This window comes from Ambystoma mexicanum, chromosome 3p, assembly GCF_040938575.1.
Source record: "Ambystoma mexicanum isolate Mex_15411 chromosome 3p, UKY_AmexF1_1, whole genome shotgun sequence".
Taxonomy (NCBI): domain Eukaryota; kingdom Metazoa; phylum Chordata; class Amphibia; order Caudata; family Ambystomatidae; genus Ambystoma; species Ambystoma mexicanum.
The window spans coordinates 143,425,576-143,449,278 of NC_090925.1; the positions used below are offsets into that span (position 1 = coordinate 143,425,576).

General features: G+C 46.3%; 1 protein-coding gene across 2 annotated transcripts in view; it reads left to right on the top strand.

Annotated features, from left to right (window-relative positions):
- The first annotated feature begins 227 nt into the window (after positions 1-227).
- LOC138580169 (uncharacterized) overlaps positions 228-23,703 on the top strand; it is a 123,030-nt gene continuing 99,554 nt past the window's right edge. The window contains exons 1-3 of one of the 2 annotated variants that reach the window (XM_069650499.1): positions 228-654; positions 10,844-10,951; positions 14,920-15,191. In XM_069650499.1, coding sequence (XP_069506600.1) covers positions 435-654; positions 10,844-10,951; positions 14,920-15,191 — 600 coding nt within the window. In that variant the 5' untranslated portion in view covers positions 228-434. The remainder of the gene's footprint in view (positions 655-10,843; positions 10,952-14,919; positions 15,192-23,703) is intronic. The other variant, XM_069650498.1, reaches the window with a different exon arrangement.

The following is a 23,703-nucleotide window of genomic DNA, read 5'->3' on the forward strand; positions in this document are numbered from 1 at the left end:
ACTGACACCCACCCTACCCCCAAAACGCTGAAGGGGCCCCTGACTGGAAGGGGGGACATATCGTGTATAGAGGGGCTCCTGGCCGCGCGGCATTGGGTAATATGGAAAGGGCGCAAGCAGGAGCGGCCAGAGTCCATCTAGGACAGCACTTGCCATGGGTTCTCTTTTTGTGAGGGAGGGGAGGGCGTGTAAGCAGGTAGGGTGTGCGGTCACACATGGACATGTTTAGGCGTCTCCAGCTTTCTTTTATGCTGCTAAAGGAACCTGGGACATGAGTAAACGGGGCCCCCCCTCACTGGGAACGTGAGGCGGGTGTTTGTGGCCCCGGGATGACCTCTGCACACTGGCCCTGTGAGGCGCTCGGATATCGGTGGCAAGTGTGAGCTGCTAGTTTCGGGACTCGCGGGTAGGATTGTGTTGTGGTAACGCGTGACATGGGGGCGGTGCGAGGCTCTCTTACTCAGTTCCATGTAGATCTTTCAAGCAGAAGAGACGTGCAACCGAGTCTTTCCAGCATGGGGACTGCGGATATGAGGATTGGGGGTGACACTACGGGTGTGGTACACACACAGAAGGGGCCCCAGCCTGGGAGGGAGGACGCATCGTTTAATGTGGGGCTCCTGTGGCCCTTGGAAATCCCGGCAGCCCGTAAAGGTAGGTGCACCAGAGTCAGTGGATTAAATGGGATGCTAAATCGGGGGGGAGGGGCGGGGGGCAGTTGGTGGCTCAGGGGGAGTGGCCTAAGTATGTGTGTACTTATGCAGGGCTCTGGCTCGGGAACCCCTTCTGGAGACTGCCAGGGCTTGGCCCCACTCCACTTAAAGCACTGACCAGAGTCCATCCAGAACAACACTTAGCATGTGAATAGGCATGATCTGAAGTGAGAAGGGTGCATAATGTTGCAGGCTTTATGAAATACTGACTTTGACTTTAAAACCCAAGTTTAATAAGGGTTTATTAGGCTCACATTAATCTGCACGATGCTATTGTGACTTTGCATGCAGGATGCATTATCAAAGTGGATCAGTATATTTGCCTCTATCATTGTAATGTAGTTAGCATGCTTTGGGAGTAGTGACATGAATGCTTTCTGCACCCACCCTCCCCCACTCACCCTACCCCCACTCTCTATCCCTACTCCCCCCGGCCGACACCCGCTCATCCACCCTACTCTTACTCTCTACCCCAAGCCACCCTCTCTACCCCCACCCACTGTACCCCACCAACCCTACCTCACTCTCCCACCCACACACCTTAACCCCACTCTCTACCTGCATCCATCCACCATACCCCAATGAACCTACCCCCTCTACACCTAACCCCGCTCATCCACCCTACTCTTACTCTCTCTACCTCAAACCACCCTCCCTACCCCCACTCTCTACCCCCCACTCACCGTACCCCCTCTCCCTCTACCCCACTCTTTCACCCTACCCTCACTCTTTGCCCCCTCTTTTCGCACCCACTCTACCCTGATCTACTCCCACCCTACCTATCCCCACTCACCCACCCTACCCTCACTCTCTACCACTACCCTCACTCTCTCTATCCTCACCCATGCTACTCCCACTCTCTGCTCTACCCCCACTGTACCACCACTCACCCTATCCACACTCTACTCCACTCTATACCCCACTCTCTCTACCAATGCCCACCAACCCTACCCCACACTCTCTCTACCCCACTCTCCCACCCTAACCCCTACTCTCCACCCTCACCCACCCTCCCCCACTCAGTCTACCCCCACCCACCACCATACTCCCACTCTACCCCACTGACCCTATCCACACCCCCACTCTCTCAATCCCCACCAACCCCCACTCTCTCCCCACCTTCACCCACTCACAGTACCCCCACTCGCTCAACTGCCACCCACCCTACCCCCACTCTCTCTACCGCCACCACCCAACCTCCACTCTCTAAAAACCCAACTCTCTCCAAGAACCCAACTCTCTACTCCTACCTACCCACCTTACACAACTCTCTACCCTCCGCCAACAAACCCCCTGTCTCTACCCTCATCAACCCACCCTAACCTGCTCTCTCTACCACTACCCATTCTACCCCCTCTTTCTCTACTCAATCCTACCCCTTCTCTCTTTACCCCCACCACGCACCATACCCCCATCTCTAGCCCCACCTACCCTACAACCTTAATTCACCACACACCCACCATACCCCCATAATCCCCCTCATCCTTCCTCTCACACTTGTGCTTTATTTCTTAGCCTCACTTTCCCTTCCTCACTCCTATTTCCTCTTGCTCATCATCGATGCACCCTCTCTCAATTGCTTCCTCCATTGCTCTATTCCCCTTCTCATCCTCTTGCACACCTGCACCCCTTATCACATCTTCCTTTGAAACTTTGCACTCTCCTCCTTGCAGCCGGTGCCTATGAATCCAAAGACGAGCAGTAAACGCCAAAACTTTGCCATTTGCCAATGCATGTTCTGAAATGTGTCAAGCTGAGAGTTATCACATTTGCTCCACTTGCAGGCTCACTGGGAATTTTCTAACCCCTCTTGACCTAGGGTTTGGGAAACCCACTGGCCAGCGCCTCCATTCAGAACATTGCTCCAGCACCTCTGTCCCCAAGTCTGATATGTCTATATGATGAAGATATAACATAAAGCACTTCTGTCTTCTTTTGGAAAGAATCATAACATCTGCCAAAAAATCTGGTTTTCATCACATTGTACTTCCTAAATAGCAGGCGTCAGTAGCTCACCCAGTCCCGCTTCTAGTTTTGGACTTCTGTTCCTTTCCTACCTTTAAAATCAGGATTGCATGTCCCACAGTGAAAACGAACAAGCCAATCGTTGTGTGGGTACACTTGGGATAGGCATTTGCCAGGCACTGCCATAATGGTATTTCTTGCCACAACCTAACATCCGGAGTGAGGCACCGGTCTCCTCCTGCAGCTCACTGCAGGACAGGAGGAGGCAGTTGCCGACATGGGCATCGTTTCACCGGAGCTTGAGCTGCACTAGAAGATGGCTGCCTCCCATAGAGCCTGCTTCCATCTGCAGGCAGCGATGCTCTTCCATCTGTGGCTGTGTATATGGTGGCTCACCTGACCCTCAGATTGGAGGAATCCTTTCTAAATGCTCATTGGACTCCTAGCCGGCAGGCTGGGCCGGGGTCCATCTATTCAAGGCCCATGGCCTGTGTGAGCCTGTCCGGAGCTTGCGGTGGCTGAGGGCGACTCAATGCGCCTTTCTACCCTGATGTCCCCGCTCCACACGCAGTTTCCCTGGCACACCTCCTGATGTGGTACTACCCTGGCACGCCTCCTGATGTGGCACTACCCTGGCACGCCTCCTGATGTGGCACTTCGCTGTTGCATCACGCTTCACCCAAGGTAAGGAAGGATCAAGGTCCTTTCTGCCGGTTCATATCCTTGTGTTGTTTCACTGTTCCCTGGATATCATTCAGTGCCACATCTGCAGCGCAGCACATGACACTTTTCTGTATCCTGGCAACTACAGTTCCTCCTGTTCCTGGACGCCTTCCTGGCTTCTCTTCCGAGACACTACCTGCATTCTGCTCCTTGAGGCATGGCCGATGGCCTGTACTCCTTGTGTTGTTGCTGACACAATCCCATATGTTGTTGCTTTTATCGAAAGTTTTAATTGAAATTACTATTTAGGAAGTTCTAAACTTTTATTGGGAATTTGAATTGAAAATGTATAGCGTGAATTAGTTGGGTTTTTATAACATACTATTATGTGATTTACTTAGATGCACAGTGACTAAAGTAAAGGGACATATGTTGCTGTCCCAGCATTGGGTCTAATCTTGCCCTGTTCCCTTGGCATATCTGATGTAGCCCCCTATTGATGTGGGTGAGGCTTTCCCTTGTGCACCCCTGATACTGTGCCTGGTAGCTTCTGCACCCCTACCTCCTGCGTTCTCGTGACTGCACTATCTTTTGCCTCTGCTGCTTTGTTTACTATGTGCTTGCAGCCTCCTTTCTCGACTCTTCACTTAGGCCTCTTCTTTTTATCTTATTTTCCCCCACCTTCCTGTTTTTACTATCATCTTTTTGCCTGTTGCATCCCTTCTTGCCTGAGACGGTGCTGCCCCATTTTCCTGTCAATTAGCTGCTTAGTCTAAAATGTCTGACGGCAGGCCTGATGTAGCCCCTCATTCCATGAGGCGGGGCTTTTCTAGTCTGCATTCACCCATACCTCTGTCGTATTTGCTTGTCTGCATGCCTGATGTAGCCCCTCATTCCATGAGGCGGGGCTTTTCCAGTCTGCATTCACCCATACCTCTGTCGTATTTGCTTGTCTACATGCCTGATGTAGCCCCTCATTCCATGAGGCGGGGCTTTTCTAGTCTGCATTCACCCATACCTCTGTCGTATTTGCTTGTCTGCATGCCTGATGTAGCCCCTCATTCCATGAGGTGAGGCTTTTCCAGTCTGCATTCACCCATACCTCTGTCTTATTTGCTTGTCTGCATGCCTGATGTAGCCCCTCATTCCGTGCGGCGAGGCTTTTCCAGTCTGCATTCACCCATACCTCTTTGTCATAATTGCATTTCTGGGTTTCCTTGATGCAGTCTGTCTATTTGTTCCAGCACTTCCTTTCCTCCCTCCTCTCCCCCTTTTATATGTTTCAGCCCTTGCACATTCCAAATCGTCTCACGGCCTAGTCAAAATGTTTGTTTGTTTCCCCCCTTTGACCATCATCCTGCACGTCCCCTACTCCTGCGATCTCACTTGCACGCTTTGAACGTTTCAAGACCTTTTTAAGAAGGTTTTAATATTTTCCACTTCTCTCCCCCCTTGTCTTGATGTGCCTCGAAACACAATTTCTGCTGTATAGTGCACATTATGAATAAATACTCCCTGGCCATAAGACGGCAACAGCTAAAACATGATATGATTATCTGCTCATACAATAGCAGTGCCCTGCACATCCCCTTCTAATGCCTATACACATGCCAAAACTGTTGGCTTTGTCAATGCTTGTTTTATCGGGACTTCATTGCAGGGCAGAGATATAAATTAATTGGCTGAAGACACTCTTGGCCATTTTACAGCAGTGATTAAGCCATTAACTCTCGGCAGACAGTTTATAAATAACACAGGCGTGCCATATGCAGCTCAAAGTCAGATGTTGCTGCTTGACAGTGAAGCCTCAGCCATCAGTTACCCACCACAGAATGACCACCAGTTGATATGCACAGAATGCCTGTCCACTAGTTACACTGCCACAAAATGCATGTTCTTCAGTTACTACAAACATAACTCCTCCCCTCTGGTTACTATGCAAAGCATGCCTGTCCACTAGTTACAGAGCCACAAAATCTTCAGCTACTATGAATATAACGCCTCTCCACTGGTTACTATGCACAGAACGCCTGCCCACTAGTTAGTGACAAAATGCATGATCTTCAGCTACTACAAACATAACTCCTCCCCTCTGGTTACTATGCAAAGCATGCCTGTCCACTAGTTACAGAGCCACAAAATCTTCAGCTACTATCAGCATAACGCCTGCCCACCGGTAACTATGCACAGAATGCCTGCCCACTAGTTATGCTGCCATAACATGCATGATCTTCAGTTACTATGAATACAACCCCACCCCACTGGTTACTATGCAAAGCGTGCCTGTCCACAAATTACACTGCCACAAAATGCATGCTCTTCAGTTACTACACTCCAACGCCTCCCCACTGGTTACTATGCACAGAATGCCTGGCCACCAGGTATTGTGCCCAAGAGGACTTGTCCATTAAGTACTTTGCCACAGAAAAGTGCAGGCTGTTATTTATTTTTAAAGAAAGTGCACACAATAACATGCGGTCTTGTGGAGAAGGGACTTTATTAGGCTAATTCTGTGTTGTTATGTATTGGCTTTGAAGACCAGATGGGCCTCTTCCTCTGGCAGTGACGGTGCACGTGGAACAGAACCTGCGTTATAGGGAGAGCAGTGTTGAGTACTAGAGGCCCACAGGAAAGGGAGCAACATGTCTCGTGCTGTCTCGCAACTTGAAGAACAACCTCAGCCCTTCAATGTGAGCGCCGCAACTGGCAGATCTGTGTGACCTGCACACCTTGGAGACGGTCTCATTCATGTCGTGCAAGTCTCACGTGTGAGGTCCTGGTGTCGCGATAAGTGAGCAATGTCTCCCATATTGAGTGGGGTCCCTTACGATGGACCATAATATCAATCGTCGTGGCTCTCGCAACTCCCATCAGGGTCTCAGTCATTGGCTGCAGGTTTCACAGCGTGGAGCCCAGGCTCACCCCCTCAGTGCGAGCCTCACAGCAGGGAGCACCGTCTCGAGGGTGGTGAGGGGGCAAGGGGTGGCATTCCTTAACCCACAGTCTCATTGAGCTGATGCCAAATGTAAACCTTGTCTCACTCATGGGATGGGAATCTTACTCTTAGGATCTGTCTCACTCACACCTTCAAAAAGTGTAACTCATTGACTGCGGGTCTCGTGTCTTGGAGGACAGTCTCTCTCATTGAGGGTAATCTCACACCTGAGTACTGTTATTACATGACAGTTCCCTTTTAATGTTTTTTTTGTAAACATTACCTGTGACACTTTGCAGAAAACTAACCGACTTGTAAAATACATTTAAATGGCCCCAAAAACGAACTCTGCTCCTGGAGGCTGGCATTTTTCCACCCCCCCCTCGCCCCCCCCCCCGCGGTGCTATGTCTCCTGTTACAAAGTATCAATTCAGCAGATCCCTGCATTACACTTTCTACAGCAATGACGGGCAGTTGCTGCAATACAATGTATCAATAACGGATTTGACCATAGCAAATATTTTACAGCTCTGAAGTGCAATGGTACAATTCAGAAATGGACAAATTCACAAGCAGTGGCTCGTCTAGGCCTGTCTCTTTCTAATCTTGTTTCTGCTTTCATTTCTCTTAATTCCACAAAGTCTGCTTTTTTCCTTCTTCCCTTCATTTTGTTCTCTCCATTTCATCTTTCCTTCCTTCTTTCATTTTACTTCTTTATTTTTCTTTCTCCCTCCCCCTTTCCTTCATGTAAAAAATATTTCTTTACATTTTTTTCAGTTGTTTTTTCAGCTTTCTTTCCTTTTCTTCTTTTTTGTTTCACTTTCTTCCTCTCCACCTTCTTTCTTTCTCGTTCCTCTTTTCTTTTTCACTTTCTTTTTAACCCCTTCCCATCTTGACTTCTTTGCTACATTTAATCTGCCTTCTGTCTCTCATTCTGATTTTCTTTTCACTGATAAACGCCACGAGCTGCACATGTTAAACTTTCTTCCACTTGTTGTCTTTGCAGTTTTCTAGTGAGTGATGCATTTGTAGATCTTACAAATGGAACTGAAATCTTTGCCAGCTTTCTTTCCAGTAAAGGAAGACCTGCCTTAGTTCCTGTTACATTGTTGCTCTGGTCATGATATTTAGTATTGTATATATTTATTACATTCATGGAACGCCCAGACCCAGTGGTATCACAGCGCTTGTTATGGTGCAGCAGGTAGAGACCAGGTGAGCGCATTAGTCGTATTTGTTGAAAGCCAGATTTCTACAGACTTTGTGAAGGAGGCATGTGAAGGTTTGTTCCTGATGTGAGCCATCGGGGAGTTCTAAATAGCGGGAGCAGTGACACAGAAACGGACCCCTCATGTTGTCTAGGGCCGTGCTGGTGCCGGATCTAAGGGAACGCATCAGGATTTTCCGAGAAACACTGTTCAGGTGGGGGGGAGGCATTGTGAATGCAGTGGTAGTGGTAGTTTTAAAGTCAATGCGAGCTTTGATGGGCAGCCAGTGCGCCGCGCGCCTGGTTGATGAAAGGTGATTGGATCAGCATAGGCCTAATGCTGTGCACAGGGCTTTGCTCTGCAAGAGTTGGGGTTTATCCAGTTTGGAGGCTGAGGTGCCCATGAGCAGGACATTGCATAAGTATCCGCCCTTTCTATCACTGGCAGCCAAGTCTTTACACTCCTTCAACCTGGAAGAAGTTAACAGCTTGAGGCTTTGCCTCTGAAGTGAGCCTGTTACACAGGGCAACAGTTCACATTGTTACACATTAATTTCCTGTTGGCTATTTCCCCCTCTCTTTCTTTGTCTCATTTATGCAGCAAAGAATGTTTAATTTGTGGCCAGTTATTCAAATGGTCACTATCACATGGTCTGGTGATGCTGGTGCAGATTCATTTCACTGGGCTTTTTGAGAGGGAGGAGGGGCTTCGAGTGACACGTCCCTATGAGCTCCTCATGTATGTTGCTGAAGTAGCACAGAGTTGAGCATTAGTTTTATTTCTCCCAACCTTCCCATAATGCTCTTTCTAAGCCTGGCTTCCTTATTCTGCAGCTGGGGGTCTATGGTAGTTTCCACAGCAATGAGAGACACACTATGTGCGTCCACGAGGCTGAGTGAAACCAGCTTAATTATGAATAGGAAAGGCTTGAAGCATTGCACTAATACTAGTCCCAGCCACCCTCTTATTCCATTACGCTGATACTAGTCCCAGCCATCCACTTATTCCATTGCGCGGATACTAGTCCCAGCCACCCTCTTATTCCATTGCGCGGATACTAGTCCCAGCCACCCTCTTATTCCATTGCGCGGATACTAGTCCCAGCCACCCTCTTATTCCATTGCGCGGATACTAGTCCCAGCCATCCTCTTATTCCATTGCGCGTATACTAGTCCCAGCCATCCTCTTATTCCATTGCGCGTATACTAGTCCCAGCCATCCTCTTATTCCATTGCGCGGATACTAGTGCCAGCCATCCGCTTATTCCATTGCGCGGATACTAGTCCCAGCCATCCTCTTATTCCATTGCGCGGATACTAGTCCCAGCCATCCTCTTATTCCATTGCGCGGATACTAGTGCCAGCCATCCGCTTATTCCATTGCGCGGATACTAGTGCCAGCCATCCGCTTATTCCATTGCGCGGATACTAGTCCCAGCCATCCTCTTATTCCATTGTGCTAATACTAGTCCCAGCCACCCTCTTATTCCATTGCGCGGATACTAGTCCCAGCCACCCTCTTATTCCATTGCGCGGATACTAGTCCCAGCCACCCTCTTATTCCATTGCGCGGATACTAGTCCCAGCCATCCTCTTATACCATTGTGCGGATTCTAGTCCCAGCCATCCTCTTATTCCATTGCACGGGTACTAGTCCCAGCCACCCTCTTATTACATTGCGCGGGTACTAGTCCCAGCCATCCTCTTATTCCATTGCGCGGATACTAGTCCCAGCCATCCTCTTATACCATTGTGCGGATTCTAGTCCCAGCCATCCTCTTATTCCATTGCACGGGTACTAGTCCCAGCCACCCTCTTATTACATTGCGCGGGTACTAGTCCCAGCCATCCTCTTATTCCATTGCGCGGGTACAAGTCCCAGCCATCCTCTTATTCCATTGCGCGGATACTAGTCCCAGCCACCCTCTTATTCCATTACGCGGATACTAGTCCCAGCTTTCCTCTTATTCCATTGCGCGGATACTAGTCCCAGCCATCCTCTTATTCCATTGCGCGGATACTAGTCCCAGCCATCCTCTTATTCCATTGCGCGGATACTAGTCCCAGCCACCCTCTTATTCCATTGCGCGGATACTAGTCCCAGCCATCCTCTTATTCCATTGCACGGATACTAGTCCCAGCCACCCTCTTATTCCATTGCGCGGATACTAGTCCCAGCCATTCTCTTATTCCATTGCGCGGATACTAGTCCCAGCCATCCTCTCATTCCATTGCGCGGATACTAGTCCCAGCCATCCTCTTATTCCATTGCGCGGATACTAGTCCCAGCCATTCTCTTATTCCATTGCGCGGATACTAGTCCCAGCCATCCTCTTATTCCAGGTTGGAAGAGTGCGGATGTGTTCCCAGTTGTAAATCATGGGAAGGGCTGGCACGCGATTCCTCTGCTCATCATGTTCACGGACGGGGGCTCTAGGTTGATTTTATTTTTTATCAAGAAGATTGGCAAAGTGTTCCATCTTAATTTATCAACCAGATAGTGCAATATTGACAAGCGGAATAAACTTGGCGCCTAATTCACTGAAGCGTTTTATAACGACAAAACCCCATTGGAAAACGCTCTGTGAATTAGGCCCTTAACCTTGGAGGAGTCAGTGGAGGGCGGAGTGTCGTTTATCAGTTGACGGAAGAAAAGAAAGCCGGGAAAGCGAAAAGAATGAAAGACTAAAAGAGAAAGTGAAGGAACGAGGAAAATGAGTGGATGGAATTAAATAAGGTGACAGAAAAAGAACGAATGAGAAGAAACGAAATGAAGAAAAATAATCGGTAGATGGAATGAAAAAGAAAAAGCAAAGGACAAAGAACATGGAAGGATAAAGCGACTGCACGGAAGTACATATATAAGAAAACCGCAAAGTATGGCAGAAACAAAAGAAAGAATGGATGTTAGAAGAAAGCAACATTCTAACATTGTGTTCTTATACTGCGCTTCATGCCGGATTCCCCCGGTTTCTAAGCGCTGTAATAACGTGCTCCTTTATTGACTTCTGGCGAATTAAAGGGCAAGTCGAACTTGCTATGGGATTCGAAATTGCAAGACAGGGAGTTCTCGTGTAAGAGACCAGAACATTACTCGGGAACTGTCCACTCGCACTGAAGAAGATAAGGAGGGAAATAAATGAAGATGGAAAGAAAGTAGCCAAAATAAACAAAGAAAGATTGAATAAAGGAGAGGCGGTAACAAATCCTGGACTTGGTCTAGTGAGTGCTTTTGTGGATTCCTCTTTGGAAGAGTAATAGCGCCGCCCAGTGGGTAAAACGTGCTATGACGTACATGTCTTTTAAAATATTACTTCTGTCATTGCTGCGTTATGTGGAACAGTGTGTTTTCTTTTGCAGATCGTGAACTCGCGTGCTTCCTGAGAAGAGCGACCGGACCCCGATTTCTGGCTGTTTATATATCAGTCCTGGTGCTCGTCATACTTGTCCTGGCAGCTTGCATTGCAGGTGAGCGTGTGTGTGTGTATCTGCAGGACAGAAGTCCTTGGTGATCCGCCGTCAGTCACAGCGGCTCTCACTGAGCGATAGAGGTTGCATCAGTAAAGGGGGGAGGAGTGGGGGTGAGCTTTTTAGCAGAGGAGCGGACGGCGGTCAGAGCTGGAGGGCTTCAGACCTCCGGCCCTCACAGCAGCCGCCCTCCTCCCCTGCAGTTCCCAGTCTCCGGACTTGACTTCTGAGATCAAAACGGGACACATACCCGCCTCTGTGGTTTTTTTTTTCTTCTTGTTTTTCTCTTTAAATTGTACGGTGTATTTGTTGTTGCGTGACTGCCGATGGTCGGATTTCAATTTCAGACAAAATGGCACATTTGAAAAAAGTCACCCAACAGCATTGTGCATGAAAATGTCTACTTGTTGGTGGTTTCGCCGCGGGCGCATGGACATTTTACCTACTTTTGAGGCACGAAACATTTCGGCCTCTGAAATGGCAGAAATGTTTGCACACCCCCAGCAACAAAAACACAAACATTATCGATTTCGCTTCTAATATCTAATTTAATCTAACACTATAATAAAAGACCAGATGTATGTTTGTCCATACAGTAAGTTTGCCCGTTGTCACCACTACAGGGAGCTGTTGGCTTAGGATATGCAGTGGTCCTACTGTGTCAATGAACACCTGCACTTTGGCCTATGTACACGGACAGGACTGTACACTACTGCTAACATCATTGTAGCGTCTGAGGGGGAGGAGTTGGGGGGATTTTCGCTCCTCAGAGTGAATTGTGGGTGGAATGTGTCATGGCGAGCGAGCGAGAACTAATGCATCTTTATACATAAACGCAAAATAGCCCTGTCTCAATATAGTGTCGCATTAACTGAGACACAAGAATAAAAGGATATTTTCCCCATTGAAATGAACTGTGTTGTAAACACCGGCTCATTGTCATTATAAACCATGGTTTCCCTTATGCTGACTTTAATCAAAAGTGATGGAAACTGACACGATGAGGCGTAGAGAGATGGGGGAATTAACCAAAGGGGTGAAATAATTAAGCATTATTCCGCCTTTCATATGTTGCTGCTGTTGAGGGTAGGTTTGGCAAAAAAATGTTGGATATAGTGGTCTAGCAGAGGGCGGATATGAGTGGGGGCTCTTAGGAAGGTTTCACTGCATTTCATGTTGGTGTTGTGGGGGTATTGTAATTTCTCACGTGTGCAGTTCATTGGTAAAAACATGTATGTGTGCAGGTAGGAAGCAATCCATGGCAAAGCCAACATTATTCTATGAGCTTTTGTACAGTGGCAAGTCTTTCTTTGTCGCTAGGCACTGGCATTGAAAGTCCAGGTGCTCGCCTCATGCTTTGCAGCTGTTGCGGGCATATGTTAATCAGATTTTGTGCTGTGCCAGTCACCACCATAGTGGTTTTCCAGCAGTGCCCGGGCACACGCTGGACGCATGCCATGCGTTATCATTTGGCAGGGCTGTCGCATCATTGCCGGGTCCCTGCGCCAGTTCACAACTTCTGCCATCAAACGCCCAACTAATCTAAAAAATGTCCAAGTACTGCAATCATTTGCCACAGTACTCACATCCTACGCCAGGCTTTGCCACCATTTGATCTATGTTGGCATTCTAGTCCCGCACACTCAGACCATCCTTTCAAGACATTGGAATCCAATGCTCAGACCTTCTCAACGTACGCAGGCCATTGCTGTCACCGTATGCCGGCCATTGCTGTCATATGTCAGGCATTCTCGCATCATGCTTTATTAGCATTGTGGTGGTGGTGCTGGAATGAGGCACGGGATGAATGCATTGTAGTGCCTCGTCTTGGGTGCTACATTGTCTGCCCCACCCAATCCTTCCAGCCCTCACCTCTTTTGTTTGATATCCAGTGATAATGTCACTCTGAAGATGGCCGCCAGGTGGCGATATTTCTTTTAAGATGCACCCTCCAGACAATCAAACACTTTCCCCAAATATTCTAGGATTGGAACTAATAATAATATATAATAATTATTTGTTTTGTTTTATTGGTCAAAAATAAATTCAACCTTTAACCTCAATACAAATTAATCACGAGAAAAAAGAAAAACTTAAAATGCTCAAATTATTACATACAGAAGTCTAAAGCGAATCAAAGGAAAAAATACACAATATTAAACTTCATTCTCTGTAAACATTGAACTAAAAAATGTGTAACTGTATTTACAATGGAAGTAGTTGATCCTGACAAACCGTAAGTCCACATATGGTCTGTTGAGAAAAAATGGTCCCTTGTGTACTTCTGAAAAGCTCCGATTCACAAAATAACAATAGATGTCCCGACGTTTCTCTCGCTTTCTCGTCCATGCAGAATCTGCAAAAAGCAGCGTCCTCTTTCACAAGGCTTTATTTCAACAGAATGTCCTTAGTCTACATCAAGTTCAAACGGAATCTTAGGAAAGTGGAACAAACAGATTTACTAGAATAAATCGATGAATATGAAGCTAAAGTGCTTTGCTTTTTTGTGATGTTCATTTAAATGAATGACAGTGGAGTATGAATGGAATTCCGTCACTGTATTCGCCCAATCCTCTGTGTAGAGAGACCTCTTTACCACCCGTATGATCAAGTAAAGTACATCCTGGCTCAGCCAACAGCAATAAGGCAAGCCCCTTTATGTTGGACCGGGCTTGCAGATTTCCAAGCTCGCAGGCTTTACCAAAGTCCAAAACCAACCAATACACTGTTGGCGCCAACATCTTTCTATAGTGATAGATATCTCCAGAATGCTCTGGCCTTCAGTGAAGTAATGCACAATTCCTAGCCAATTATTGAATGTGGTGTCACATTTAGGAGACAATGGACTCTTCTCCAAATCAAGGCTCCTAATTCGGGCAGATATTCTATTATTTCCGGGTTATATATCTCAATCCCGTACAATAGTTTGGGAACAATCTTGCCCCCAAAAAAGCACAAAGCAGGAAGTAAAGAGAACTTGCCATACTTGGAGTTGACCAGGCTTAGTTGATTCTCTAAATTGATAGCCTTAGTATTCCACCAAGAACGAGTAGATAGAACGGAGGATTTGGAGTTAATCATGAAACCAAGATAAAGAAAAGAGTCAACGCTCTGCACAGGTTCCGTCTGGACATACCACTTAAAAGGAGCTGGTTTCCTAGTATTCACTGGTTGCATTACCTTTATCTTAGCTGGATTAACAAAGTAACAAAAAGGGCGCCTGGATAGGCCCTGAAATGCCCAGGAGGGTACTTCAGAATAGTTAAAAAATAATCAGGGTGAGAGATCACACATATGGTTCTATGTTGTACTATCACACACTCGTAGATTAAATAACAACTGTACTACATCTGTTGGAACAACCAAAGAAGTGGTCACTTTGTTATTTATTGTGTACAATAATTACTTCATTCTTTATGCATTTTTCAAGACAGACCCAAAACAAACAAACATTTCTTACAATATTGACAATGTGGTAATACCACTGTGTACCATCCAATTTAATCCAAAGGATTAGACTCCACAACAATGCACATGTTCTATCATTAGTGACCCAATGTTTTACAAGTGAACGTGTGCTCTCCAGGGAAAAATGCAACACTGGAGTATCAAACAATGTACAATCTAACACATAATACAGAACATCATAACAAGAAAGTCGACACTATAATGTTTCGGCCAAGTGTAGCTATTTCATGAAGCTTTTGGTAGGTGGTGGCCTTCTTCAGAACGGGGGAGAAGTGTTCTCGAAGTCTGTGGGGTATCTGTTAAGGGACAATGACAGAGGGGAGTGTGGGTTTCGCAGTGCCAGGGGTTCTCACCTTGTACCCAACGGCCCATGTATCCAGCCCTCACACAAGTCACACACGCTATTGAGCATTGGTCAAGGTGGGGGAAATGCTGTTATTATAAATACCTGCACTGTAGATTTTCTCTCCTGACTCTAACATTGCTTCCTGATTTAACAGTTCTAAAGAGCAGCCAGTGCCCGGATCCACAGGGCCATGCTCCAGACGTGGCCAGCAGAGCGGAGAATCCACAGGCCCCTGCTACAGGTGTTGCCAGCAGTGCGGAAAACGCGAAGAACAGTGAAGTGCTGCCACCCTGTGGCGATGGCTGGATCTGGTTCAGGAACAAGTGTTACTTCTTTTCTGAAGTCGATGCAAACTGGGACGCTGCTAAACAAGCGTGCGCTTCATGGAACTCCTCACTGGCCGTGATTGACAACCAGCGGGAAATGGTAAGATGAGTGAACCTCTATCTGTATTTATTTAAGTAGAAGGGGGTTCAGATGAACTTATTTTTAATCTACTATTCTGACCAGTGCAGGTTGAAGATGCCAGGGCTCCTGTGGGGGTCCATTTCAAAATGATGTTGGGGAGGTGGAGGGGGACCTAACTTACACCTGGCAACCTATCTAAGGCAGCTGTGGGGTGCATGGATTATAACTGATGTGCCTACCAACAACTCCTCCTTGCAGCTTCATTCAGTTGCAAAATCCTAGATCAAGCAATGGAGTAGCTGCAGATTATCACAGGGGCCTTGGCATGGCAGAACAAAGAAAGGCTGCCTTTGGGAACATGAAACCCTAAGTGACCAGTCAGTCATGTGCCAATGTAGTCGAAACCTGGAGTAGAAGGAAAGGTGGTGATGAGCTCAAGCACGCTTCTGGATACTGCCCAGGCAAAAGGAGTTGACAGCCTGAGGGCCGAGCAAAGACCGCCTGTAACCTACGCTCTCTACGCGCACATTTAATGTGCTAAATAAAGGAAGTACTTTGCTTTGTGAGAAGACTGGGCAGCAGCTCAACAATATACCCGTAATAGGTTCATTTTATTTCGCAGTAATGAAAGCAGGATCAAAAACCAATACATGAAATGTGCATTTAATAGAATCCAGTGTAGATTGGGGTGGGAGGAAGCAGGTCTTCCGGCCATTTCCGTTTGAACTCTGGCTTCTGAACCAAACCTGGGCCTCTGGTGATGCTGCTGCCATTCGATATGTGACACACGGGTTCTGGCTTTTGCCACTGTACTTGTCCTCGTTAAGAGGGCAGTCTTTGCGTTTCTGGCCCCGGCCCCTTCCACATCGATCACAATCGGACCTCAGCGAGGAACCTGCTGGTCCCTGTGAAAGGGGCCTCCATGTAGAATCCTCGTAGAGGCCCAGCGACAGGCTCGGGCGAGGACGAGTGCCTCACACTTGTTTAACAAGGACTGTTCCTTTCAAGTTTGGATACCGGAGAGGCTCCACCCATCTCCGTCCTTGTGTCCCGATAGTTTGACTGGGGCACTACAAGGATACCAGAAGTTAGATCATACTGAGTCCAAGTCAAAGGACCACGTGGCCAGACCTCAAACATGACTGTGCCACGATAAACCGTGAAACTAAAGTCAAGCAGGAATCGCACCACAGAAAATGTGAGGAAGGCCATAGTAGTAATAGCTGGTTGAACTGCTACTGGCCAAAACACAGACGTGTCGTCGACTGTTTATGATTGTTGGTGTCCGCTACAGATACCAGATACGAAACATGTCTATTGTCTAGCTCTTCACCAATGCTAAACCCCACAGAATACACAAGGGGCGGGAGTGTATATTTTTTAGTCCTCTAACGGTTATATTAATTGTTCTTTTGTGGGTAAAGTGATGCATTTTCTTTGTTTATAGGGAATGTACTGGGTTCAAACACCTGTGGCGACTCTTTCGTTAGTCTGTAACACACAATATAAAAAACACAATAACCTTGTCATATTGAAACCATGATATAATTGTGTGTGTTTTTGTACAACCGGGGTCGCCCTCTTTGAGTATATTACATAGCCACAGCACAACTGACTTCCATCTGTGTAGGGCAGGGGGTGTACAGGTTCACAAATAAAAGAAGTGTGGTATAAAACATGTCATTTGCATTGGTAGGTGGTGGCCTTTGCATATTATTCAGTTATTGCTAAGTTCCCTGCTCCATGTTTTGCCTGGTAACTGGTGGACAATGTCCTGTTATCATTTCTGTTGCTATTTGACAACCCTGTCGGTAACGGTTATGTGTTGTTTTGGCGACAATCGATTTTTCGATGGATTTTTTCAGGGGGCAATCCATCGAAAAAACGCATCAATTCTTTTTTTTGTAATTTGGGGGGATGCTTCCCAAGCCTCCGTTTCCCTGTGTTTTTTTTTTAACCTTCCCCAACCCCTTCCCCATCCCTTTTAACCCCTTACATCCCCTATATATGACTTTTTTCTATTGATTTTTTTCAGTAAAAATTCCATCAAAGTCCTGTCGGCAAAAGGCTGTTGTCTCGCTAGTAACAAGGGTGACCAATATAAATTTAATAGTGCCGGATTTATCAGCCTTAAGTATTAAAGTCTTCAAATAATTCAAACAGCATCTCGCCAGAAAACGCTTAATACATTAAGCTATTTAACCAACACAACCAAGCCCAGGAGTGGCCTTGAGTTATTAGCCGGTCATGGCATTCCCTGTCCCATCCGGGCTTAACACAAAATGTGCAAGAAAGAACTCCAAGCTCTGGACAAAGGTCATCCAATCATTGCAGATTATTACTACTGCTCACACCGTGAAAGCATGACAACCGACCTATGGCACCTCACATTCAATGCCAGGACACGGATGCAAGTGTTGCTCAAAGACAGGCCTTTTTCCTGACTCATGAGCATTATCCATGGCTCAGCACAGATGGGTGAGACGCAGTATCCCCCCCTTTAACACCTTTTCCCCCATCCTCTTTCGCAGGACATTCAAAACCACTACACCCCCGCCCCCACCTTTTTCCGACACGAACACTTTCAGGCCACACAATAGACAATGGACTAACACCAGAGCCGTTTACCTGACATGTCCCAATACGAGGGTCAGGCAAAGTCAGGCAATTGATCAGAATTACACACAGCCGACAGCCATTTCCCTTCCCCACAGGGATAAAAGGTGGAGCAAGAGCACAGTACGAGCACGGTGAGAAAGGCTAGCATGGCAGACGGCATGACGAGACGGCTAACACGGTGCAGCAGTTCAAGAGAAGGAGAAAGCCGGCAAGAAGCGAGAGGGTGGCAAGGAGAGAAGCGACTTTGCCCTTTTCATCCCAAGCCCGCAGAACCTTCACGAAGGAGAACTTAAGGCTGCAAACAATAGCAAGTGTCTTGCGGCAGATTATGATGATACACGGGACAAGCCTATGCCGATAAACCGGGACAGAGGAGGCTCCTGCGCCCGTGGAACAGGAAGAAAAGCCAAGGGGTTCATCACAGCCGGTGAATCAAAGGGGAGACCGATAAGATACCGGGCTGTGATGATTGAGAATCGCAAAATGGCAAGTTTGAACCAAGTGTAAAGAACTATAAAAATCGTTAAAGGGAGACCAGCTGAAGAGGGAAACTCACACTCCCCTCTGTCATTTTCCCTTGACAGATACCCCACGGAACACTTCTCCCCCGTCCTGAAGAAGGCCACCACCTACCAAAAGCTTCAAGAAATAGCTACACTTGGCCGAAACATTATAGTGTCGACTTTCCTGTTATGATGTTCTGTATTATGTGTTAGATTGTACATTGTTTGATACTCCAGTGTTGCATTTTTCCCTGGAGAGCACACGTTCACTTGTAAAACATTGGGTCACTAATGATAGAACATGTGCATTGTTGTGGAGTCTAATCCTTTGGATTAAATTGGATGGTACACAGTGGTATTACCACATTGTCAATATTGTAAGAAATGTTCGTTTGTTTGGGTCTGTCTTGAAAAATGCATAAAGAATGAAGTAATTATTGTACACAATAAATAACTAAGTGACCACTTCTTTGGTTGTTCCAACAGATGTAGTACAGTTGTTATTTAATCTACGAGTGTGTGATAGTACAATATAGAACCAACCATATGTGTGATCTCTCACCCTGATTATTTGTTAAATATTCTGAAGTACCCTCCTGGGCATTTCAGGGCCTATCCAGGCGCCCTTTTTGTTACTTTGTTAATCTAGCTAAGATAAAGGTAATGCAACCAGCGAATACTAGGAAACCAGCTCCTTTTAAGTGGTATGTCCAGACGGAACCTGTGCAGAGCGTTGACTCTTTTCTTTATCTTGGTTTCATGATTAACTCCAAATCCTCTGTTCTATCTACTCGTTCTTGGTGGAATACTAAGGCTATCAATTTAGAGAATCAACTAAGCCTGGTCATCTCCAAGTACGGCAAGTTCTCTTTACTTCCTGCTTTGTGCTTTTTTGGGGGCAAGATTGTTCCCAAACTATTGTACGGGATTGAGATATATAACCCGGAAATAATAGAATATCTGCCCGAATTAGAAGCCTTGATTTGGAGAAGAGTCCATTGTCTCCTAAATGTGACACCACATTCAATAATTGGCTAGGAATTGTGCATTACTTCACTGAAGGCCAGAGCATTCTGGAGATATCTATCGCTATACAAAGATGTTGGTGCCAACAGTGTATTGGTTGGGTTTGGACTTTGGTAAAGCCTGCGAGCTTGGAAATCTGCAAGCCCGGTCCAACATAAAGGGGCTTGCCTTATTGTTGTTGGCTGAGCCAGGATGTACTTTACTTGATCATACGGGTGGTAAAGAGGTCTCTCTACACAGAGGATTGGGCGAATACAGTGACGGAATTCCATTCATACTCCACTGTCATTCATTTAAAAGCACTTTAGCTTCATATTCATCGATTTATTCTAGTAAATCTGTTCGTTCCACTTTCCTAAGATTCCGTTTGAACTTGACGTATACTAAGACATTCTGTTGAAATAAAGCCTTGTGAAAGAGGACGCTGCATTTTGCAGATTCTGCATGGACGAGAAAGCGAGAGAAACGTCGGGACATCTATTGTTATTTTGTGAATCGGAGCTTTTCAGAAGTACACAAGGGACCATTTTTTCTCAACAGACCATATGTGGACTTACGGTTTGTCAGGATCAACTACTTCCATTGTAAATACAGTTACACATTTTTTAGTTCAATGTTTACAGAGAATGAAGTTTAATATTGTGTATTTTTTCCTTTGAGTCGCTTTAGACTTCTGTATGTAATAATTTGAGCATTTTAAGTTTTTCTTTTTTCTCGTGATTAATTTGTATTGAGGTTAAAGGTTGAATTTATTTTTGACCAATAAAACAAAAATTAGCTCCAATCCTAGAATATTTGGGGAAAGTGTTTGATTGTCTGGAGGGTGCATCTTAAAAGAAATATCGCCACCTGGCGGCCATCTTCAGAGTGACATTATCACTGGATACCAAACAAAAGAGGTGATGGCTGGAAGGATTGGGTGGGGCAGACAATGTAGCACCCAAGACGAGGCACTACAATGCATTCATCCCGTGCCTCATTCCAGCACCACCATCACAATGCTAATAAAGCATGATGCGAGAATGCCTGACATATGACAGCAATGGCCGGCATACGGTGACAGCAATGGCCTGCGTACGTTGAGAAGGTCTGAGCATTGGATTCCAATGTCTTGAAAGGATGGTCTGAGTGTGCGGGACTAGAATGCCAACATAGATCAAATGGTGGCAAAGCCTGGCGTAGGATGTGAGTACTGTGGCAAATGATTGCAGTACTTGGACATTTTTTAGATTAGTTGGGCGTTTGATGGCAGACGTTGTGAACTGGCGCAGGGACCTGGCAATGATGCGACAGCCCTGCCAAATGATAGCGCATGGCATGCGTCCCGCGTGTGCCCGGGCACTGCTGGAAAACCACGATGGTGGTGACTGGCACAGCATAAAATCTGATTAACATATGCCCGCAACAGCTGCAAAGCATGGGGCGAGCATTTGGACTTTCAATGCCTGTGCCTAGCGACAAAGAAAGCCTTGCCACTGTACAAAAGCTCATAGAATAATGTTGGCTTTGCCATTGATTGCTTCCTACCTGCACACATACATGTTTTTACCAATGAACTGCACATGTGAGAAATTACAATACCCCCACAACACCAACATGAAATGCAGTGAAACCTTCCTAAGAGCCCCCACTCATATCCGTCCTCTGCTAGACCACTATATCCAACATTTTTTTTGCCGAACCTACCCTCAACAGCAGCAACATATGAAAGGGGGGAATAATGCTTAATTTTTTCACCCCTTTCTTTGGTTAATTCCCCCATCTCTCTACGCCTGATCGTGTCAGTTTCCATCACTTTTGATTAAAGTCAGCATAAGGGAAACCATGGTTTATAATGACAATGAGCCGGTGTTTACAACACAGTTCATTTCAATGGGGAAAATATCCTTTTATTCTTGTGTCTCAGTTAATGCGACACTATATTGAGACGGGGCTGTTTTGCGTTTATGTATAAAGATGCATTAGTTCTCGCTCGCTCGCCATGACACATTCCACCCACAATTCACTCTGAGGAGCGAAAATCCCCCCAACTCCTCCCCCTCAGACGCTACAATGATGTTAGCAGTAGTGTACAGTCCTGTCCGTGTACATAGGCCAAAGTGCAGGTGTTCATTGACACAGTAGGACCACTGCATATCCTAACCCAACAGCTCCCTGTAGTGGTGACAACGGGCAAACTTAATGTATGGACAAACATACATCTGGTCTTTTATTATAGTGTTAGATTAAATCAGATATTAGAAGCGAAATCGATAATGTTTGTGTTTTTGTTGCTGGGGGTGTGCAAACATTTCTGCCATTTCAGAGGCCGAAATGTTTCGTGCCTCAAAAGTAGGCAAAATGTCCATGCGCCCACCGCGAAACCACCAACAAGTTGACATTTACATGCACAATGCTGTTGGGTGACTTTTTTCAAATGTGCCATTTTGTCTGAAATTGAAATCCGACCATCGGCAGTCACGCAACAACAAATACACCGTACAATTTAAAGAGAAAAACAAGAAGAAAAAAAAAACCACAGAGGCGGGTATGTGTCCCGTTTTGATCTCAGAAGTCAAGTCCGGAGACTGGGAACTGCAGGGGAGGAGGGCGGCTGCTGTGAGGGCCGGAGGTCTGAAGCCCTCCAGCTCTGACCGCCGTCCGCTCCTCTGCTAAAAAGCCACCCCCCCGCCCCGTCTACTGGCGCAACCTCTATCGCTCAGTGAGAGCCGCTGTGACGGCGGATCACCAAGGACTTCTGTCCTGCAGACACACACACTCACCTGCAATGTAAACTCCCAGGGCCAGGATAACGAGCACCAGGACTGCTAAATAAACAGCCAGAAATCGGGGTCCGGTCGCTCTTCTCAGGAAGGACTTCCGTTCACGATCTGCAAAAGAAAACACACTGTTCCACATAACGCAGCAATGACAGAAGTAATATTTTAAAAGACATGTACGTCATAGCACGTTTTACCCACTGGGCGGCGCTATTACTCTTCCAAAGAGGAATCCACAAAAGCACTCACTAGACCAAGTCCAGGATTTGTTACCGCCTCTCCTTTATTCAATCTTTCTTTGTTTATTTTGGCTACTTTCTTTCCATATTCATTTATTTCCCTCCTTATCTTCTTCAGTGCGAGTGGACAGTTCCCGAGTAATGTTCTGGTCTCTTACACGAGAACTCCCTGTCTTGCAATTTAGAATCCCGTAGCAAGTTCGACTTGCCCTTTAATTCGCCAGAAGTCAATAAAGGAGCACGTTATTACAGCGCTTAGAAACCGGGGGAATCCGGCATGAAGCGCAGTATAAGAACACAATGTTAGAATGTTGCTTTCTTCTAACATCCATTCTTTCTTTTGTTCCTGCCATACTTTGCGGTTTTCTTATATATGTACTTCCGTGCAGTCGCTTTATCCTTCCATGTTCTTTGTCCTTTGCTTTTTCTTTTTCATTCCATCTACCAATTATTTTTCTTCATTTCCTTTCTTCTCATTCGTTCTTTTTCTGTCACTTTATTTAATTCCATCCACTCATTTTCCTCGTTCCTTCACTTTCTCTTTTAGTCTTTCATTCTTTTCGCTTTCCGGGCTTTCTTTTCTTCCGTCAACTGATAAACAACACTCCGCCCTCCACTGACTCCTCCAAGGTTAAGGGCCTAATTCACAGAGCGTTTTCCAATGGGGTTTTGTCGTTATAAAACGCTTCAGTGAATTAGGCGTCAAGTTTATTCTGCTTGTCAATATTGCACTATCTGGTTGATAAATTAAGATGGAACACTTTGCCAATCTTCTTGATAAAAAATAAAATCAACCTAGAGCCCCCGTCCGTAAACATGATGAGCAGAGGAATCACGTGCCAGCCCTTCCCATGATTTACAACTGGGAACACATCCGCACTCTTCCAACCTGGAATAAGAGGATGGCTGGGACTAGTATCCGCGCAATGGAATAAGAGAATGGCTGGGACTAGTATCCGCGCAATGGAATAAGAGGATGGCTGGGACTAGTATCCGCGCAATGGAATGAGAGGATGGCTGGGACTAGTATCCGCGCAATGGAATAAGAGAATGGCTGGGACTAGTATCCGCGCAATGGAATAAGAGGGTGGCTGGGACTAGTATCCGTGCAATGGAATAAGCGGATGGCTGGCACTAGTATCCGCGCAATGGAATAAGAGGATGGCTGGGACTAGTATCCGCGCAATGGAATAAGAGGATGGCTGGGACTAGTATCCGCGCAATGGAATAAGAGGATGGCTGGGACTAGTATACGCGCAATGGAATAAGAGGATGGCTGGGACTAGTATCCCCGCTATGGAATAAGTAGATGGCTGGGACTAGTATACGCGCAATGGAATAAGAGGATGGCTGGGACTAGTATCCGCGCAATGGAATAAGAGGA